Raw genomic sequence first — 22,502 nt, forward strand, 5'->3', positions numbered from 1 at the left:
TAAACTTAATAAATGTCATATCGTAGTTAACATATGTTAATAGTTTACATCCGATGTAGAGAAAAGGAGAAATGTAACAATTAGGCGGTACAGGTTAAGGTTGAGGTTGCAGAAATACCCCAATCAGCGTGCTTGTGCAATTGCCAGGGGAAGCCATGCAGTGAAGGCGTTTGGCAGAGGCCCACAGAGCGAGAAACAGGAGCTCGATCTTAAAGTCCAAACACTTCTGTTACTATGATTTATGAACAGCAAAGTTTATGATATGGGAAGTGTCAAATGTGAACAGTAATTGACACCTATTGTTGTGCATGAAATGCTTTTAGCTGACATAAGACGCTGAATTTAGATGTCCAGCTTTCTGAGAACAAAATTCACTCCCACATGGCTTGGCTGGAAAATCTGTGTTGGTGCAGAGATAGGTGCACTTAATAGGAGCGAGAAGTGAAAAGTGTTTCCAAGCAGCTGTTCTGTTACTGTCACACAAGCAAATGTGTTACTGCTGGTTTGTGTTCCTATAGGATTTATAAAGCATCAGTTGTGTATAACTATGAATTAAGCTCCTCAGAGAAGTGGAGCAGTGAAGAAGAAGAAGGATTTATTTTCACATAATACATTATAGCACATTAAATATTTTTTCTTTACATATATACTTTTTTTTTTTTGCCATGAGGAAGAGGTCAGTGGTGATTCATCACTCCTGGGGCAGAGAGGGTAAAGGGTCTTGGGTCAGGGTTCCAACAGTGGCAGCCTGGTGGTGCTGGGGTTCACAGTGGGATACGCCAGCTCACAGTGAGGGTGAAAAACTGCATCATATACAGACAGATGGCACATGATAAGGTCCACTTCTGGTGTTGTCATGCTGTGAGCTCATGGTTCAGATCCACTTTTTCACCTTGTGGGAAGAGTCAGGGCAATCCACAGGGCACGTGGCTCATGGAATGCCAGGTCAGGCAGTCTCTTCACCTTAATTATTAACAAAGCACAAGTTGACTGAGTATCTTCTGGAAGAACGGTGTTTATCCCTCCAGTACAATTCCAGAGACCAAGTGTGTGCCAAGACACAGTCAAGCTGTTCTGGCAGTTCATGGTGGTCCAAGGCCTTACTAAGAGACTTTAGTTAGTGTTGGTTTTTCCTTTAATTTGTCACTTGTCTGCGTGCACTTGTGGAAAAAGTCACACTTCCCTTTATGGTGATTAATAGAAGGGTTTGGTAGATGCTGCATTAGCATGGAGGAGTTTTGCTAGAATTGGCGAGCCAGGTGACTGCTGCGAGCGTTCATGTGTGTTCAGTAAAGAGCTCTATTGTTTGCTAAAGCAAGAGCCTTGGTGGACTGACGGAGGACTGACAAAGTGCTTGCTGCGTATTGTTTGGATTTGATTCTTTCTTGTGAGTAGGACATGTCCAAAGACTGTTCTCTTCAGTGGTTAAAGTGAACAAGAAGAGGAATACCAAAGACCCTTTTTCTTCACTCACAGATCTGCCAATATATGATGGTACACCAGCCGGACGTTTATTTAAGTAGTAGCTGATTTCACACAGTTTGTTTTTCTTCCTCATTTAGGCGGCCCTGCTGTACGGAGCGTAGGAGTCTGTTTCCAGTGGCCTGGCTCCATCTGGTTTCTGTGTGCTTCCTGGTTAATACTCTTACCACCTGTTCGCCATCTCGCCTCCCCACAGCCAGCCCACACAGCACACACCAGAGTGCTCGATCAAACTACAAGGTGCAGCTTTAAACTCAACAATCATTCAACATCCGAGCGTCAGAGGAAGTAATATTACCTGGGACACACGTGGATTTACTGATAAACGAGACTAAAGTAGCAATTTTTATTTATTTTTATTATTATTATTATTATTTAAAAAGGTAACTTAAGACTCCATCAGTCAGACAGTGGAGAGAGAGAGAGAGAGAGAGAGAGAGTGACAGTCTCTGTCTCTTCAAATGTTCTTCATTACAAATGGAATTGAGATTGTGGTTTTATTCAGTTTTACAAATTGTGAAAATATAGTTAACTAAGGAGACGATGTTAAATTAATGAGTTAATTTAATGAAATCAACAAAATCCTCAATTTTCTGCTGAAATAACCTCAGGTTTGTTGGGGGGATGGAGGGGCTTGGGGGCAGAACCAGAAAGAAGAGCTAAGGTCCTGTATTATAGATTAATTTATTTAACTTTAATAACTGCTTTGTCCTGGCAACACAGGGCATGAGTGAATGAGCGTGTACACAAACAAACACACACACACACACACACACACACACACACTCATAGCATGGGACAATTTCAAAGAGAATCAATGGAAGTCAATAGGAATAACTTGTACCTGAATTTACAATGAGTGGGAAAAAAAAATTAAATCTTATAGTATTATATTAAAAAAAAATAAAAATAAATAAAAAATAATATCTTTTATTTTTTTTCTTGTGAAGCTGCTTTGGGACAATGACCATTGTTAAAAGCGCTATATAAATAAAATTGAAATTGAAATTGAAAAATTATATTTAAAGTGTTCAAAGATTTAAAATTCTTCAATGATGCACAAGATACCTATTAACCCTTTAGTGTTCCGAGCAACTTTTTGATGGAGCACATTTTGAGTCAGTATCTCACTGAAAAATATGTTGGTCTTAATCTGTTTGAGCCTCTCTATCACTCAGTTGAGATATGTAATGCTACAAAAAAAACTTTGCGATTTCTTTGTAATGAACTACTGGAGGAGAAAAAATGATCAAATATAAATGTAGCATTTTATGTGACATGTTTTTTGGGTTGTGTAAACGCATTAATAACATCTCAGCTGTTTGGAAGGGGCCTATAAAATATTGTTGCCCAAATGAAAAAAAAAAAAAAGAAAGAGAGGAAACTAAGGCTTTTTATTTCTTTTAGGATGTTAGAGTTAAAGACAAACTATTTTATATATTTAACCTTGCTGTGACCTTGATCCTGTTTTGATTCATTGCAAAATGTAACCATATTTAGAGGATAAGATGGTAATTCCATGTAAATCTTACGCATGTTCAAACTCATTCTTGAGATATCAAACATTAATTTCATACCAGTCCAGAACAGTAGGACCAGAGACCTCAGATGAAACCCATGCAGACATGGGGACATGAGGAGGACATATGCGCAGATTAAGACCCAAGCTGGGTGTTGAGCCAGAGAGCTGTGAGGCCTCAGCACTAACCTCTGTGCCTCTGTGCAGATTGTTATAAATGAAAGGAAATGTAAATTATAGCGTGCTATATTGATAATTATGTAATAAATTACATAATTCACACTGATTTAAAGTCTTTCATATGAAAATAATAAAATGTCTTCATCCATTCCAGACAGCTCTTTCCTGCTGTGCGCTTAGCATTCTTTCTTAAAATTGAAATATATATATTTTATGCCAAAGTGATGCCAATCAAACAAAAACCTCTTCTTCCCTGTCTTTTGCTATTCCCTTTCAGGGGTCGCCACAGCGAATCATCTCCATCTAACCCTATCCTCTCCATCCTCTTCTCTCACACCAACTAACTTCATGTACTCTCTCACTGCATCCATAAATCTCCTCTTTGGTCTTCCTCTAGTCTTCCTGCCTGGCAGTTCCAACCTCAGCATCCTTCTACCGATATGTACTTATATGATATGATATATATCCTTAACTGTACTATTACAGTATATCCAATATAAAAGTTATTTATAAACCCTACATAAAGTGCAGGACTGTTCCCAGTGTGTGTGTGTGTATCACCTGATCATATCACCTCGTCCCACTCTGAACGTAATAACACAACCAAGAAAAACAGCTCCATTATCTCATTATCATCTTCAGGAGAGAGGAGAGATTGTGAATATATCGGTAGAAGGATGCTGAGGTTGGAACTGCCAGGCAGGAGGTCTAGAGGAAGACCAAAGAGGAGATTTATGGATGCAGTGAGAGAGGACATGAAGTTAGTTGGTGTGAGAGATGAGGATGGAGAGGATAGGGTTAGATGGAGGCAGATGATTCGCTGTGGCGACCCCTGAAAGGGAACAGCCGAAAGACAAAGAAGAAGGATCTTCAGGAGAGACATGGAATAAAATAGATGAAAGTTGATCCACTCCTGCGTAAAGAACCGGATGTCATGTTCAGATAGAACATCTCTCTCCAATGATTTTCTCAGAGGTCATCTTTTTGCGCCGGAAACCTAAGCGCTTGTACCGCCTGCCGTTCCAAACCGCATTCTCGCAGTCCGATGATAATTGGTTTTTCGACAGCTCCAAACCGCCTCCTTCAGCTGCTGTCAGAAGAAAATATTAGCCAGCCAAATTCCCCCCAAAACTTTAGGATCTCTCTGGGTAATTTCCCCCTTTTTGAGCGCTGGAAATTCTTCCGCTGAGGGATCGCAGCCGTTGCCGAAAGCAGGCTGAAGATTAACTGTACCTGTCAGTTACGCGCTGAAAGCCTCCAGAGCCAGAAGGCTGCTAATCGCAACACTTTAAAACAAACTGTCATTTTTCTCTGGTGTGTCAGGGCCAAAGAAAACACACACGCACAGAGAAAAGAGCGACGAGATGTCACGTACCTGCACAAGCCTGCGCTTCCGCTGACCTGGATGTCGTCACGTGCGAGAGACGTTAAATCTACGCAGGCCTGAGGTTTAAACATGCAATTAAAAGACCAGGGCTTAATTACAACTAATCACTTGAACGTTTTAAGCATGATTGCAAATCTTGTTTTCCTTCTTCTGGATATATTCACTCTCTCCACGCCTGACGTGCACAGCGCTGCTCTTAGCGGGTCATTAGTGTAAAGTGCCACCGGGGCGACGAGCGGCCGTGTCCAGGGAAACAAGGAACTCACTGAACTCTAAGACCAACTTTAATTCCCAGTTGCGGAGGTCTTTTACTTGTTTGTTTGTTTTTCTAGCAGAACTTATAGATGATTCTAGCTGAGGAATACAGCAGGCATACAGGATGTGTGTATCTGCTGTTTATCAGATTCATTTAATTCAATTCAATTTTATTTGTTTAGCGCTTTTAACAATTGTCATTGTCGCAAAGCAGCTTTACACAACCAGAAGAATTATTTAAGTTTGTATGGAATGTGAATGTGTATGGAGGTCACGTGATGCAGGCGATGAGGAAGGACGTGCTGCAGTGAGCTCCTCCAACGAGCTATATTATCAATCCAAATTTTTATTTAATTTTCCAACTTGATAGACTTTTGAGTAGGTTAAGTAAGCATGAAGTTAATATCGTTTATGGCAGAATACAATTTCTGCCAAAAGGGAAGTAAATCTCGACCAACTGTCAACACTCTCGAGGCTATCAACCCCAACACGTTACCTAGCATGGCCAACTACGTGGAAGGTGAAATATCGCTACAGACAGTGTGGAAAGAAATTAAAGAAAGCAAAGAAGAAATTAGTAAACAAATCGACAAACAAAAAAAGTTGGCTCGCATTGAAACTTCTATGTCATTATCCGAGAAGATGGTCGTGGTTGAAACCAGAGTAAGCGCGACAGAAGATGACCTAAGAGACAATTGTTCAACAATCAGTTGCTTGGAAAAAGATGTTTTTTATTTAAAAGACAAAGTCCAAGACCTGGAAAACAGAAGCAGAAGCTCCAACATCCGTATCATGGCTCGTTAGCGTTAGCTACAAGTTCAGTTGTATAGAGGTAGTTGTAAGGTTTTTCCTTTTTTTTTATCTCTTTTTAAAAATTTATTTTACTTATTTTTACTTATTTTTATTTTTTTTCTCTCAAATATTTTTCATGTATTTATATTTTTTCTTCTCTCTCTTTTGCTTTCCCTCTCGTATCGGTGGATTTAAAGTCTTCTACATTGCCTTTGTGCAACACTTTGTAAAGATAGCAGTAACATTATTGTGTGTGCAGTGGTGATCCTCTCTCTCATATCTCAGGGCCCAAATTAAATGACTAATTCTTTAAATTGTGTATCATGGAATGTCAGGGGTATAAATAATCCGATCCAAATAATCCAAAAAGGGGAAAAATATTATCATACTTGAAATGGATCAACACTGATATGGCCTCACTGATCAAGAACATTAAAGACTCAGGAGAGAGTGGATGGGCCGGGTATTTTACTCATCATTTTCATCCAGTGGGAAGGGCGTAGCTTTGTTATTACAGAAAAAGCTACAATTTAACCTAATTAACAAATATTCTGACCACTCAGGAAGATCTATAATTGTTGAATGTGAGATAAATGGGGAATATATAACTTTAGTAAATCTCTATGGACCAAACCATGACGATCCAAGCTTTAGCAACTATTAAGGACAACTATATTATTGGAGGCGACTTTAAAGCATCTACCATCTTAAATCAAAGAATGACTGATTTGGGGCTGCGTGACCTACAGTATGGCGTACCCTTCACCCAGACCAATTTGATTATTCATTCAGTTTTCTCAAGAATAGATTTTTTCTTAGTGTCACAGTCAATAGAACATCAAATGAAGGACTGTACCTACCTTTCTGCTTCTATCTCTGATTATAATCCCGCTAAGCTTATATGGGAACCAACAATTATTATACCTCAATCTAAAAACTGGATATTTACTGTAGATCTTACATGCTTAAGGATCCAAACTTTATTCAGGTTATGACCACCCAAATAAAACATTTACCATATGAAGTTTTTGGGGAGTATAATGTCTGGTGCAAAATGTTATCTAAAAACTGTATTTAACTTCCCTAAACTTAGGGGATGTAAACTTTGACAGAATTGAGCCTCCTTTTTTTTTTGAAACACTAGATAATATGGGCTTTGGGTCTAAGTTTACATCCCCTAAGTTTAGGGAAGTTAAATACAGTTTTTAGGTATCCAATATCTTTATATAAATCTTCATATAATCTTTACATAGATTTGTTGAGATATCGGACGAATCCGCAACTCTCTATTCACCCTCTATTAAAAGTATTTATAGATTTATTATAGTAATACATCTGGTTACAAACTGAACTATGAAAAAAGTATAGCTTTTCCCATTAATATATCTAAGCAAAAAAAAAAAAAATAGAAAAATTAATAGAATTAAACTATTAACACTATGCAATAATGGGTTTAAATACTTCATATTTAAATAATAATAAATAATTTATATTGAATCAACATTTAACGGGATATAACAAAAAAAAAACAAAAAAACTACTACACACTCCTAGACAGATTGAAAGAAGATATGCAGAGATGGAAGGACCTACCAATATCATTAATAGGCAGAATCAATGTCATCAAAATGAATATCTTACCTAAATATATGTACAAGTTCCAGTGCCTCCCTTTAAATATTCCAAAATCTTATTTTAAAGAATTAGGGAAAGTTTTATCAGGTTTCCTTTTGGAAAGGCAAAAACCCTAGAGTAAAACTCCTTAAGCTAAGGAAGGGCGACTGAAACTTCAATTACCTAGCTTCACAACTTGGGCCTATTTGGATTAGGTTACACCCTGATATGGTTAATGTCATATGATAATCAATAGAACAATGAGAGATGAGTACTGTTTCATTAAAGGCTATTTCATTTTTTGAATAAAAAAAAAAAGATTATCTACATTCACTAGGAACCCATTAATAATTAATACTTATGCTACTTGGGTGGAATCACATAAAATATGTCATCTTGACAACATCCCACTTGGAAATTTACCATTGTTAGAAAAGCCTGTTGTTCCCCACAGGCATTATTGATGAAACCCTTAAAGCATGGGTACATAAAGGGGTAAAGACGTTGGAAAAATTATGTCAATGATTCTTTAACAAGTTTTAAATTATTATCCCAGAAATATGGTATCCCAAGACATATATATATTTTTAATTCTTAGTAAGTAAGACACTGGATTGAAGAAATTACTCCTAAAACATTCCCCAAAATCCCGGTAGCATCACCATTTGAAAATATAATTTTTAATGAGAAATTGACCTCCTCAAGTGGTATAGCTTCAGTAGGATATAATATTTTAACAACTTATTTCAAGCCATTTGATAATGGTATTTTAAGGCAGAGATGGGAGGGGGATCTTGGCTGCACATACAATTTGGTTGAGTGGGAGTCACTTATAGAGAGGGTACAGACTACTTTAATATCTACTAAACTCCGACAACCTTAATTTAACATTTTGCACCAGACATTATACTCCCCAAAAACTTCATATGTTAAATGTAAACATATCTTCAAAGTGTCAAAGGTGTATAGTATATGAAGGTAATCTATTGCATATTCTTTGGAATTGTCATGTCCTGAAAGCTCTTTGGGAATATATAATTGATGTTTCTTCATTGGTGGTAAGTACCCAAATTCCCTGTGACCCTAGAATCTGGATATTAGGAGATATGGAATCACTAAACATTTCTAATCATAAAACATATTTCATCCTTCTGGCTGGAACTGCAGGAAAGAAATGTATATTAAAGAACTGGAAATCGACTCACTCCCCATCAAGGAAACAATGGATCAACGAACTCACATCATACTTACTGCATTCCTGAGAAAATACTTTTTAATGTTAGGAAATCACAAAAAACATTCGAAAAAATCTTGGACTCATTCTTGGGGCATTTACCATCTATTAAAGTAAATTAGATCCTTACCTTTTTTTTTAGGTAAGGGAAAAAGAGAGAAAAGGTAGTTGTATTGTTACAAGTACTATATGTTATGTTTTACATATGGTTTTTGAATCAAAATGGTCAGATAGTCCCTGATGAGCTAGCTGAGCCGACAGTGGCAAGGAAAAACTCCCTGAGATGGTAATAGGAAGAAACCTTGAGAGGAACCAGACTTAACAGAAAACCCATCCTCATCCTAATATGGAGTCCAGGTAGTTATTGGAGACTCAGATAGACTACTTCCTGTGGATGTGAAAGAATTTTAATATGAAAAGTCCATATGATTAACAGAGTAAAGGTGACAATTTTATGTCCTGCCTCTCACACCTCCAAAAAATATGCTGCTGTATAAACTGATCACTCTCTTAGTGCGTGTATGTGTGCTGTACTATGATGGACTGGTGTTGTGGTTTCCTGGATGTTTTTCCCTCCCGGTACCTGGTCCAGCAGATTGCCCGTAGCCCTGACTGCTCTTACAAAAGAGAAGTGAAAGCAGGTCACAGCTGTGGGGAGACCTCGCACCTACACCACCCTAAGCTTTCACGCTGAGGACTGCGGAACACCAGGATACAATTACAAGTTACATACAAAGGGGATGAGAATTAGGATTCATATGGTACTAGATTTAGAGTCTAGTTCACCTTGAAGGTGTCTTTAGTTTATAGGGTCCCCCCCCCCACAAAAGACTCTAAATATCCAAAATTTACACAGTGACTCATTATTATAGGGACCGATTTACTTTTTTTTGTTCTTCCTTCATGCTCTGATACAAAGATTTTACCTTTAATCACTTTAGGAGAGATTTTTGGGTCCAGCAGATGGCACAAATAAGCCAAAGTCATGTGCTCATCACTTTACACAATCACTTGACCATCTTGTTCATGTGCTCAGCACTTTACACAATGACTTTTTCCATTACAGTGAATCACTTGACCATTTTATTCTACCTTCACCCAGGGATTAATCGTACAAAGCAGTGAGGATGTAAAGAAGAACGTTTCCCAGTGCTGAGTGTGTTGAAGTGATGAACCTCCTCTCTGTAGCTGGAACAGTAAACATCACACACCCTCACTCACAGGCAAGTCAGACACAATGGATGTAAAGGGATTTTAATATGAAATGTTCATATGATTAACAGAGTAAAGGTGACAATTTTTAACATCCAGCCCCACGGCCAAAATATCTATGAGAGTCGAAAATTCAGTTCGAGGCTCCTGTCTCTCTAGTCACTACTGTGCAGGTGTGTGTGAACAAGTTCCATCAGTTCATTTGTAACTGTGTTAAGTAAAAATGGACGCCTCACATGTGATCTGCACTAAAGAAGAGCAGCAAGCAGTGATTTTTATTTTGCAGTGGTCTAAGGGCGTACCTGGTGCTGAAATTACTAATGGAAGAGCGTAAACAGAAGTGTTTGGATATCTGTGAACAGAATCTGGAGCGATACTCTGAGGAAGGGGAAAGTGTCCTAAAGAATCGTCACTCTTTACTGGTGAGTAATGACACGGATTGGTGACGAGACACAGATTCATCACTACGAGTATGGAAAAAAAAATTCTCAATCACAGACTGAGAAAATGTTCAAAAGTCGACCATCAGCTAGAAAATTCATCAACGCTTTTCTGGGAGTCTCAAGGGCCAAAAGTATTGAAACATCATTGTTGAACCTTTTTCAACAATTAACAGTGCTCATTACAGTGAGATGCTTATTGAAGAGATTAAGACTAAACACAGAGGACTGATACCCCAGAGTGTCGTGATCTACTGTGACGATGCACATCTGCACACTTCTGCTCCACACTGTCGACACTCTGAGGTGTTAAAGAGTCACTTCTGATGAACTGAAGACAGCGACGTATTCGTGTCTCACAGCTCAGACTAAAACATTTTTTAATGAGGGAATACAAGAGCTTGTTGGCTGACGGACAAAGTGTATTGAAAAGCAAAGAGATTATGTAAAACATGTCTTTTCTAAAAAGTTAATTAAAATGAATTGTATATCCAGAATGCGGAAAATTTGACTCACCTTCGTAAATTAAACAATGGTGTACAAAAGTACACCATTGTCCGGACCGGGTCTTCTCCTAAAACTAAGATAACGCTGTGGATTTCAATCAACATTATTCCGCTGTACATGTTAAACCAGGAGAGCACTGAGACCTCCGGGAGGAATTCACTTGAATGATGGAGCGACAACCGAAACTCATGAGGCTGGTGAGAAACGTATGGTGTGTGTGTGAGATGTGTGTGTGTGTGTGTGATGTCCATCCTGCTGGACGATCATCGTTCCAGCCCTTCCTGATCGGCGGTGTGACTCCTCCCTGTTTCCGCTCTGAGCTGCTCTTCTCGCCCTTTTTCCATCTCCTCCTGCTCTTTGGCATCCATCTCCTTCAGCTTCTGCTCTACATCTTCGGGAATCTTTACCTCCATTAGGTTCTCCATCCCTTCCTCCGGCTCGTCTCCGATCAAAACCTGGGAACACGAGTTAAAACCACGAGTCATGTCACGTCATGTGATCACATCTGACAGACTTCAGCTCAGTGAGAGCCATCAGTAGCCCGAGTGCGGGATATCCTGATTAATAAGCTTCCAGACACCATTTAAGTTTTATAAGATTGCTATTAATTGTAAAACCTAACAAGACGGGAAAACATATTGTATAATCCTGGAACACCAGGCCAGTAAAAGACCATTAATCCTGAGTAAATATGAGGCTCACGTTAAGCCTCGCATGCTGAAGGTTTTACGACGGTGATTAAAACAGTTGGGTAAAAACCCAAAATAACTCGAGCTCTGCTTGTGGATGGAGATCAAAAGGGATCTCCTACATGTTATGAAGTACACCAAGCTTTATTAGAGGACCTTGTGACATTTTTTCCATGGAACCGCGCTCTCGTGTTACACTGCCTCAGCGACAAAACCAGGAGTTTTCCACCAAATTAGTGCGTCCTGTCTGTCCTGTTTTTTCCCTTTTACTCGAGCCAGCAAATCTCTCTTTTGTAAATCCTAAATTCCATCAGCGTGCTCTCCGGGGTCACACACAAGAACTTGTTAGCATGCTAGGTATTTACCCAGGCGGGTGGGGTTAGACCACATGGACGGCCGCGCAGGACGTTTCAGGCTCTATGAAGATGTGAAATCAGATTTGAACTCCTGAGACCAAACGTCACACACTTTAACTCTTCTAACCGGAGACTGTAACAACAACAGGACACACCCTCAGTGATGTCACCTGGAGGTTCCGAGGTTTTTAAGGGCCCAGAAGAGGCAAGGTGCTTGGGTTTGAACCAGAGACCTTTCGATCAGTAGTCCAACAACTTATGAATAAGTAACGAGTGAGCAGCGCCTGTCTGCTGGTTGGAACACACCTTCTTACCTCAGTTACCACAAGTCAGCTAGCTTAGTTTTAGCTTAAAGTAGTATGCTAAGGCAGCTAATGTTACTTTATATGCTAATGTCATTCTGCATTTAATTCAACTCATCCGTACGCTACACATCATCCTGCGTCACCTCCTGCATTTCTTGTAGTGAGCTAAACCACATTGATTCCAGTTAGCTGGTTAGCTAAACTGATGTATAGGAGACACTAGCGGTTTGATGCCTGCAATGCAGCTGTCACTCTCATCGGCCATGCCCCTAATAATACATAATTTTCAAATGTGAATAAAAATAAGGATTATAAAGGTTGTTATGCCGAGGTAGCGCTGTAAGTGTGTTAAATCGTCTCCATGCATGAAGGATGCTGAATGACTCAGTGTTAATGTGTTAATGCTGACACACTCGCGAGTCTGTACCTGAACGAGCTTTTCACACGCAGAAGTCACTTGTGGCTCCGTCTCCCATTTATGAAACTCGCGCATGATGGGATAAACGTTTTTCTTCTTCATAATCTGCCGTCCCACTTTGGTAGCCGTTAGCTGCGAGACATCAGACACACAAGCGTAATCATTTTAATATTTTGGTTTTCTTTATTCTGGAAACATTTAGAAAATAAATCACAGTTTCTTACCAGCAGCAGTGTCTCGATGAGCATCTTGCGGATGTCGGGGTCTTCCTCTCTCGTTTTGTCGTCTGGAAGGTACTGCAGATCCACAGGCAAACCTTCACACACACACACACACACACACACACACACACACACACACACACACACACACTCTCCAGGAATCAGCACTCTGCTAAAAACACTGAGACTTACTGTATGAGTGTTAAACAGTTTAACATGCTTTGATCCCTGCAATTAAACGTGTCACATCTACATCACAGTGACGTTCTTTTACTCAAGTATCACAGCTTTTATAAAGTAAAACTATCCAGTTTAATTTTTCTAATTAATATCCATGGGTGCAGGTGTTTGTTTACACTGAGCAAGTAGCGCATTAGTAGCTTATAACATAACTGTTCATAACATCGTTCCAGAAACCTAAGTACTGCTAAAGATTCAGTAAATTCTGTACGGACAGTTTTGTGTGATGCAGCGACAAAATCTGGCAGGACAGACATACAGACACATTGTTTCCGAGACTTCCGATAAATATCATTAAAATGAGCAAATGTACAGACAAAACCTTTATATATATATATATATATATATATATATATATATATATATACACACACACAGTGGAACCTTGGATTACGAGTAACGCGGTTTACGAGTGTTCTGCAAGACGAGCAAAGATTTTTAATAAATTTAACTTGAAAAACGAGCATTTTCTTGGTTTACGAGCACCGAGTATCATGTTTCACGCATGCGCTTCTTGTTTAGACGCCGAGCATCACGTGATCACAATTGAGCCAACGGTTTTTCTCTCTCTTGCTGCGGAATCGTCTCCCCTGCTGGGTCTTAGTGCTCGTTCTTAATGGTATAATCAACATCTGTGCACGTGTGTACTGTTTACTATAACACTGTGACTCTGTGTATATGAAACATATTTTATTATTATCTTCCTCATCACGGTGTGTGTGTGTGCGCGCGCGCGCGCGCGAGAGTGTGAGTGTAATTAGACACTGTGTGAGTAAAACCCTCATTCACAAACACACACGCGCGCACAGAAATGAAGGCCAGAGACACACACTCTGCTCTCCGAAGAAACTCTGTCGCAAATCTTGAGGTGAGGTGCTGGGTCATTTGTTTGTTTGTTTTACTTTACAGCAGTGATTCTGTTAGTTTGCGCTCACAAGAGTGTCATTAATGATGTTCATAGCTTTTTCTTTTTAGATTAAACAGTGTAGCGGGAGAGAGACGTTGATTTATGACTCCTGTTTATGGAATTGTAGTCCAGTGCGGGAGATGCATTGTGGGTAATGCAGTCCGGTGTGTGTGAAGGCGAATGTGAGATTTAAGTTAAGATATTGAGCCTGAGTTTTGTTCTTCTGTAGTTTTTTTAGTTGGATTTAAGTGCAGGATCCACCCGAAAGTTTGTATAACCTGACAATGCAGAAAATAGAAGAACGGGCATCAACGAGTTTGTCCATCTCATTATTACACGAGCATGGATTAACGAGCTGTTACGCTGTCGCGAGCAACATAAAATAAAGCGGAGAAGCTTTAATAATTTAGAACAGAACAACAGTCTTTTCATTAATGTGTGTGTAAGTGTGTTTAAACGAGAGAAGAAAGTTTTAATGTGTAAGATGAGGAAAGAGAGACAGGAGGGGCTGAAAGCAAGAGTCTCCACTTACTCTAGCCTCACACACACACACGCACACACATACACAGCGCCTGCATGCACAAAGGGAAATGCTTATCTGCCGGGATTTATTTTTAACTTTTTTAAAAGGTAACGTGCAGGTTCATTTGTTTTATTTTTACTTGACATTCTGTATTAATTATTTTTATGTATACATTTTTTGGGGCTGGAGAACGAATAATTTAAGTTTCCATTATTTCTTATGGGAAAATTAAATTTGGTTTACGAGTGTTTTGGAATACAAGCCCACTTCCGGAACGAATTATGCTCGTAATCCGAGGTTCCACTGTATATATATAAAAAGCTGGTATTAAAGTCCCAGAATGCAGTGTGACTGAGACTCGGCTTGGCTAGTTGCTGAGCTCTAAAATAACCACCGCGATGTTACAGACTGAGGTATTAATGTGAACTGTGTCTAAAAGCACAGATGATGAGAAGAGAGGATTGAAGGATTAAAGTCCCGCCGCATATGGTGCAGCATGTTGAGGGGAAAATGTTTGGACTAAAAAAAATTAATAAATAAAATCTTAAATCAATAAATCTCAGATGCTGCAGTGTGATATGCAGTGAAACACTTATACGGCTGCGTGTGACCAGAAATAGAAAGATTTTATTACAATAAAAGAAAAAAACTGCACTATAGAGTACAATTAAACTTAAGATAGAATTTTCAAACAAATGATTTTAAAAATGTAAAATATTATGCTGGAATATAATGTACATAAGTTACATAATAAATAGAATGAAAATATAAATTTAGAAATATATATACTACACAAGATTTAAAGAAGGTACATAAAAATATAAAACTAAAGAAGTGTGTGTTTGACACCACAGCATGATTAAAACATGAAGTTGGAATGAGATTAGCGTGTGTGTGTGTGTGTGTGTGTGTGTGTGTGTGTCCAAGGTGACCAAAGTGTACGTTAGTCCTTATTTTATGTGAAATAGCTGATGGTTTATTTAACCAACACTGCCCTCTATTGATTAATAGAAGAAACTGCAAGAGTAAAACATACAAGGATTAAACAAAATAAGGTGAGTGACGAGACAACACACTTTTATAAACACAGTGCTTAAAAAAGTCCCTTGTATCATTTATTCTGTGAAGACCTGATAAGCAGCTGGAGACCTCAAACCCGTACGAGATTATGTTGAAGGCAGTCAGGCTTTGCTATGGAACAGATGTTTATTAGAGCTTAAAGATGAGCTCTTACCTTCATTCTCCTCCTCAGAGAGCTCCTCTGGACCGGCCAGGGGCAACAGCAGGAAGGGCAAAATGTCCACCTGGTCACTCAGCAGCCACTCGTGATGGGCTGCGACACAAACACGAGAGAATCGTCCTGAGGGAAAGATCTACAACATCCACAGGGTTCAGAGCTCCGTGAAGTGGTAGAGTTCTCCAAACATCATACACAGAGCCACCAGATGTTCAGTTGTTTGTATATCAGGGTGCACATGTGTACGCCTCAGTCTCGGAGTTTAAATGCTCTTATGAGTTATGTGCTGCTACATCACAGCCAAGTCACCATTATACCAGTACAGACGTGTACAGTGAGCGCTCTGCCCGCTCGTGTGGGTCAGGGTCCAGTCACTCAGGCCTGGTCAAGAGATTTAGGTCCTTCAATACACTTTAACACCTCTGCGCTACCTCCACTGTACTTCACTGGTGCTGTTGCACACCGTCGTCCTCCTGCTCACGTAACACACCGCTACAAATTAGGGATGCACCGAAATGAAAATTCTGGGCCGAAAACGAAACCGAAATTTTTGGATGCACTTGGCCGAAAACCGATACCGAAACCAAAAATGGCTTCATTAAAAAACATGTTTAAAATTATTTTCTTTTTGTTTGTATAAAAAAAATACAAATTAATTAAGCAATCAAACTTTTATTGATAATAAATAACAGTAATAAGGCTGTTTAACAATAACAAAACTTGCTTCCAAGTGCTTCCAAACCGCCGACATACTCCGTGTTTGATGCGTAATGACAGCGCGAACGAGACGGGAGGATGGGAGAGGCGTGGCGACAATTTCGGCTTTTATTTTCGGCGCTTTCTTACGTTTCGGCCGAAACCGATAATGCTATTTCGGCCGAAAATTTTCGGCGGCCGAAATTTCGGTGCATCCCTACTACAAATCATCATCATCTTCATCATCAGCACTGATAACTGACAGCTTCTCATTTTGAGAACTGTAACAGGGTTTATTCTGGAGAGTATAATCAGATATCTATTTGTAATCGTAAATTCATCACAGTAATAATAACCACTGTACCATAAACACCATGAATTTTACCACCTGACTGACTTTCCAGTAGGCAGTACAGTAGCATAGTGATTAGCACTGCGGCCCCACACCTCCAGAATCCGGGTTCGATTCCCACCTCAGGGTCTGTCTGCATAAGGTATGCATGTTCTTGTGCTTGGTGGGTTTCCTCCGGGTACTTCGGTGTCCTCCCACAGTCCAAAAACATGCAGATTAGGCTAACTGGAGTTACCAAATTGCTTGTTGTCTGTGAATGAGTGTGTGTGCCCTTTGATGGATTGGCCACCCCATCCAGGTTGTACCCCACCTCGTGCCCCAAGTCTCCTGGGATAGGCTCTGCCCCTGTGACCCTGAATACAGGATAAAGATGTATAGACGATGAGTGAAAGTGAGAAATTGTAAATCCCTCCCTGGTTATGCCTCACGGTGTACTGGAGATTCACAAGCCCATCTACAGCACAGAGAGACTCATTAAAAAAATTATGTATCTGTTACATAATAGATTAGTCTAATCTACAAAACCTGGTGAGAAAAACAGCTATCAGTCCATAAGAAAACCACTCGTAAGTAAGACTCCAAAAGAAAGAAAAAAGGCTCCAGTTTGCTAAGGATCATAAAGACTGGACTTTGGAGCGATTAAAAAAGGTCATGTGACCAGATGAGTCCAGACTGACCCTATTCCAGAGTGATGGGCGTGTCAGGGTAAGAAGTGAAGGACATGAAGCGATGCTCCCATCATGCATAGTGTCCACTGTACAAGCCTCTGGAGACAGTGTTATGATCTGGGGTTGATCAGTTACTCAGGTCTAGACTCAGTAACGTTATGGGGCAATAAAATGAAGTCAGCTGACCACCTGTAAGTACTGATTCACCAGAGTATCACATCTATGGAGGGTTTCTTCCCTGACCGCATGGTCATGTTCCAGGTCTCTGACTGTGAGAGACGGAGGCGTAGGCGGTTTAGGCAGCACGAGGAATCATTTACACACATGAACTTGACCACAGAGTGTGTGCACCATCATCAAAGCTATAAACGGCTGAGTGAAATTTTAAAGGGTGTGGGGCTTTTTTTGGCCAGGTGATGTAATTAATTATTAAATTTACTGTATTAATTGCTGATTCTTTGATCTTTAAATGTAAATATAATCAGAACACGTACCAGAACCATAATGAAAATCTACAGTTATAACGTTGTCTGTTAAAGGTAATTAATTAGTCGAGACCATGTTAAATAAAACTGATGTTCAATTTAATAATAATAAAAAACTATATAATTTCTGCAATTATTTTTAACTCTGCTTTAAAACACCTCTTGCTCTATGAGAAGAAATGCTGAAACATTTTCCAGGGAACGAAGCGCTTGTACTGTGAGTCACTGCTGGAGCTGAAGGTTATAGAAATAAAGCGGTAAGCTCAAGCTTACTGTAGTCAAAGCAGCAGTTTCGGAGCGTGCCCACGACGCCACCCCGCCTGGTGACCGACGCCCCGTACTGTGTGTAGGGGAGAAGCCTCTGTATCACACACCTACAGCAAAGACACATAAAGAGGGCTGATGTTCAGGATGTGTGTTGAAAGCACATTGTACTCCCTGTTGTAAATCCTACCACATTCCCCTAACTTCCCCGAACCACACTGACCTTTCCTTGTCCAGGATGAAGTGCCTGGCCTGGGGTAACTGCGTGAGGTTGGACAGCAGCGGCCCGAGGTAATGCAGCGAGGCTTTCTTATTAAAGCCCTCGGTGCAGAAGATCTCGACTACCTTGGCCATGCCGATCTGCTGCTCCTGCAGCTCGTGGAACACCTCCACACACGTCCTCTCATGCCTGGACAGGTTACTGAGGACCGAGCAGATGCGGTCAGAAAACTCGTACTCTGGGTCCAGCAGGCGGTTTAGCAGCACGGGTAAAACGCCCGCCTCCTTAACCAGGGGCTTGTGGAGCGTTTCGTCGGCTGAGAGGTTGACCAGGGCGTGGTAACAGTCCTTCACAATGGCGATGGAGACGTCTGCTGTGAGCGTGACCAGAGCCTTCAGGAAGTCCGGCTTCATCCGTAGGTAGCGGCAGCCGTCTCGCGTAGCTGTCAGACCGAGGATGTACTCCGTGGCCTGGCCCTTAACGTCTGCTCTTGTGCCCAGTTGAAGGAAAGAGAGGAGCTCTTGAGCTTCAGTGTCGCTCAGCATCGTGTGGGGCTTCAGAACGCTCTCACCGTCTATGAGATTACAGACGAACACAGATTATTAGATAACATTATGAACAATATATGGAACAGCAGGAAGGAGCCCGATCACAATGTACTGAACTCTAAATGCAGCCTTACAATCGCATACAACTTGTAGCTAGTTTGTAGTTTGCAAACTTCATTAAAAATGAAAAAGCCTACAAACACACAATAGGTTTTAGGGTCGACATTAAAGACTTTCCTGTGCTGGATCAGCTTATACATTATGTGACTGTGACAGTAACTAACTGTTATTTCTCCTACTCTTTTTCTTTCCTTCTCCGTGTCTCTCAGTACACTGGTCACTCCTGCGCTGCCAGTGATCCAGACCCCCTCTGCCCCCTGGACCTGTCTGACTCGTCATGGTGTCCCTCTTCTGGTTGGAGAGCTCATCACATGGATGCCCCGTGTGGTCTGTCTGGGATGTGAATGGTGACGGTTCCACTTTATCATGAAGACGGTCCTGTCCTTGGCTGATGCAGACAGCTGTTCTCTGATGACCTGTGACTGCAGTCACTCGATAGTTCAGGACTGGAGTTTCCTACAGTCTACTATCTACTATTTTTACAAGAATACTAAATATTATTATATTAAAAGTAAGACATGGGGGTGGTGCCTCTGGTGGCTAAGGCTTGTTGATTTTTCAGATCTGAGGATCCGGGTTCGAGCCTCGCCCGCCTGTATGTTGCCACGCCCCGTACCACCCAGCCACAGCATGCAGTTAGATGGTAATATTTAAGATATTATGAAACATAAGCAATAATCTGTTTCCTCTAACCAGTCTGTCAGGCATTTATTTATTTCAACATCTCATGTTTATCATACAAGTAAATCTAAGTATTTTAAAACTGTGATCAAATAGATAATTTTAATTGATTGACAGCACTAATATATATATATATATATATTGTTACACTTGTCTCTGGTCTAGGGTCAGAGAGGAGGTAACAAAGAAATCGACAGAGGCAAACTCTTAGGGAAAAAAAAAGCAATATCAAACAAATTAACTGTTTCTCCCCAGTCCCAGCATTCCAGCAAAAGACCACACTAACTTGGTAAATAACAAAAGAGAGTTTTATTTAAGAAGTTCAATGATGAAGGGGAGCAAATCATACTTCAGAAGGGGAACCATGCCAAAATAACAAACATAACAGAGCTAACTTAACAGAGGGACACTATCTAGTCTCACAAAGAAATTGAAACAAACAACAGAAGTCTTACCTTACTCCCTTTCTAACCAAAAACAGGAGAAAACTTGGGTCAAAAACAAATGGCGTCCACCTCCCTACTGCTCCAACAAAGTAAACCAGTTTAATATTATAAAGAGAAGTCTTAGATTTTTAGCAATCTTTGGTAAGGTCATACAGAGTGAAATTACAACAAGGACACTGCAACACCTCTAGAAGTCCCAACGCAGGGGAACACACAACAACAAACCAACCACTAGCACGGACACTAAGCTCAGGGGCAGGAGAAGAAACAGTCTCTGGTGGCGGGGCAGCACAGAGTAGGCAGGGGAGAGCTTCACAAAGTCTCCAGCTTTATTTCCAAAGCCTCTTCTTCAGTAGCCAATCAGGAATCAGGACAAGCCAATGGTGGATGATGGCAATTACCAACAGCTGAACTTCATTAAGCTTTGCAGTAAGGTGGACGAGAGAAAAGAAAATGAGGGAGAAAACCAAAACACGGCAAAACTCAGATTACACACTGTATACACACAATATTACAAATAAAAATAATTACGTCTTGGAACGTAACACCCCCATCACCAAATTTACAACTTATGGCTTGTAAATACTTTTCAGTGTATCGTAATGCAAAGTAACTTCTCAATCACCATCACACTCAACATCATTCTCAATAGACAGTCTGCACTCTACCTGCTTAAGTGGCACATTCAGAAAAGAATCAGACAAATCAACAACGTCTTGAAAACTTTTTGACTGCGACCGTGTAACAGCACAGGCTGGAAAAGCTAGAGGCAACATGACAGAGAGATCAGGGACATCGAAGGCTACCGGCTTGCTTACCACTAACGGACTGGGAAAAACTGCACCACCAGCAAGGTCATTTCCCAGTATTATACTGACATTATCAACGGGCAATTTCTTACAGACACCCATTTGGACTAGGCCTGTAACCAGGTCTGACTTTATTTTGAGGGTGTGTAGTGGAATGCTAATGCAGCCCATCTCAATACCACGTACCAGAGCATTTGCTCCTGCATATGATGCATCAGAAAAAGGCAAAACATCCTCCAACACGAGGGACTGGGCCGACCCAGTGTCCCTTAAAATCTGTACGCACCTATCTGCAGAGTCTCCTGCCAGTGACACATAACCTGATAGTAGAAAAGGACTATAGGAGGAAGTGTCAACCGTGAACGAATCAAGAACAGCTTGTACAGCCACAACGCTTTTAGGTTTTGTGTACGTGGCCTTTCGCTTCCACGCCTTACAATCAGAAATCATATGACCAGGATCAAGGCAGTAGAAACAAACCCTCCTTTTCTCCGTGCCGTTCAAAACAGACTTCCCACCACCACCAGACATACTGACATTAGCTTTAGGCACAATGCGAGCGACAGTTTCTGTAACGAGAGGAGTTTTAGACGGACGCACAGAGGAGAAGACAGTTCGGTGAGTAAGTGCAAATTCGTCTGCAAGCACTGCCGCATCAGTAAGCTTTGCAGTAAGGTGGACGAGAGAAAAGAAAATGAGGGAGAAAACCAAAACACGGCAAAACTCAGATTACACACTGTATACACACAATATTACAAATAAAAATAATTACGTCTTGGAACGTAACAATATATATATATATATATATATATATATATATATATGTCTGCACACTCATATATATTTAATCATTTAATGACCAAATACTTATTCCTTCTAAAGAAATGTTATGTTCTAATAAAACTCTGTTCTGCCTCTTTATTAAATCTTACTTCGTCACAGGTTTTGAAGTACAAATAATCATGTATGACGTCATCCGTCGACTTCAGACATTTTTAAAGCCGTATTAGTTACTTTGTTACCTTCAGCAGTGATGCAGTAACAGTTAGTCGGAGGTGTCAGTAGTTATAGTACAGATATTAATAGGTAAATATCAATAATATTAGTAATAACTAACATGCAGAGCTGTTACTGTAGTTCTAGTCTTCTTTAAAAAAAAGATGCAAACCATATTTTACTCCTTCATAACTATAACTGTAGGACTTTTTATAAAATACAGTAACATTAGATTAGAAGCTGAGATCACGTGTTACAGATCTAACAGTAAACATCAGACACAGGATTCCTCTGGTACAAAACACTGAACAGGACTGCAATAAACGTTAAACACACTCACCTTACACTCGACTCAAACACATGGGGTAGAGAACGACTTCTTCCCCTGTTGTGGAGATGAGTAAAGGTGATTTACTGCCCCCTGCAGGACTGGAGAGGGGACGTGCTTCTTCTTCTTCTTCTTTGTTGTTTTTTTTGGCGCCTGGCAGCCAACTTATAAGTCCAACAGGTGGCGGTCCACAGGCTGGCAGTCCAACAGGTGACCTAATGACTTTGTATGTATTTTAAATGAATCTGTATTTTATCTCTTAATAATGAACTGTAAAACTTTTCTCAGCCCTCAACCCGCCCCGCCCCCTTTGATCCACACTACGCTTAGCGCGGCGGCGCAAATTGATGACGTCAGCGAAGGCTGGACTT

The 22,502-nt window shown here is 40.3% G+C and overlaps 1 protein-coding gene across 3 annotated transcripts; it reads right to left on the reverse strand.

Annotated features, from left to right (window-relative positions):
- Positions 1-9,701: 9,701 nt before the first annotated feature.
- Positions 9,702-22,376, reverse strand: hgh1 (HGH1 homolog (S. cerevisiae)). Of its 3 annotated transcripts, none has more exons than XM_053492795.1 (7): positions 22,144-22,376; positions 18,207-18,777; positions 17,993-18,093; positions 15,516-15,614; positions 12,615-12,706; positions 12,400-12,522; positions 9,702-11,077 (listed from the first exon to the last, which is right to left on the reverse strand). In XM_053492795.1, the coding sequence occupies exons 2-7, from the start codon at positions 18,746-18,748 to the stop codon at positions 10,886-10,888; spliced, it is 1,149 nt and encodes a 382-aa protein (XP_053348770.1). In that variant the 5' UTR covers positions 18,749-18,777; positions 22,144-22,376; the 3' UTR covers positions 9,702-10,885. The 3 variants fall into 3 exon arrangements, with proteins under 3 accessions (XP_053348770.1, XP_053348771.1, XP_053348769.1); XM_053492796.1 differs by lacking the exon at positions 22,144-22,376 and adding an exon at positions 21,830-22,080; XM_053492794.1 differs by lacking the exon at positions 22,144-22,376 and adding an exon at positions 19,051-19,214.
- Between the last annotated feature and the right edge of the window lie 126 nt (positions 22,377-22,502).

Source organism: Clarias gariepinus, chromosome 3 (genome assembly GCF_024256425.1).
Source record: "Clarias gariepinus isolate MV-2021 ecotype Netherlands chromosome 3, CGAR_prim_01v2, whole genome shotgun sequence".
NCBI classification, from domain to species: domain Eukaryota; kingdom Metazoa; phylum Chordata; class Actinopteri; order Siluriformes; family Clariidae; genus Clarias; species Clarias gariepinus.

Coding starts and splice junctions, on each gene's coding strand:
- hgh1 (XM_053492794.1), bottom strand. CDS start 19,150: ATGACGAGTCAGACAGGTCCAGGGGGCAGAGGGGGTCTGGATCACTGG. Junction 15,615..17,992: donor AAACTGCTGCTTTGACTACA/GTAAGCTTGAGC, acceptor TTTGTGTCGCAG/CCCATCACGAGTGGCTGCTG. Junction 11,078..12,399: donor CGTGTGAAAAGCTCGTTCAG/GTACAGACTCGC, acceptor TCGTGTTCCCAG/GTTTTGATCGGAGACGAGCC.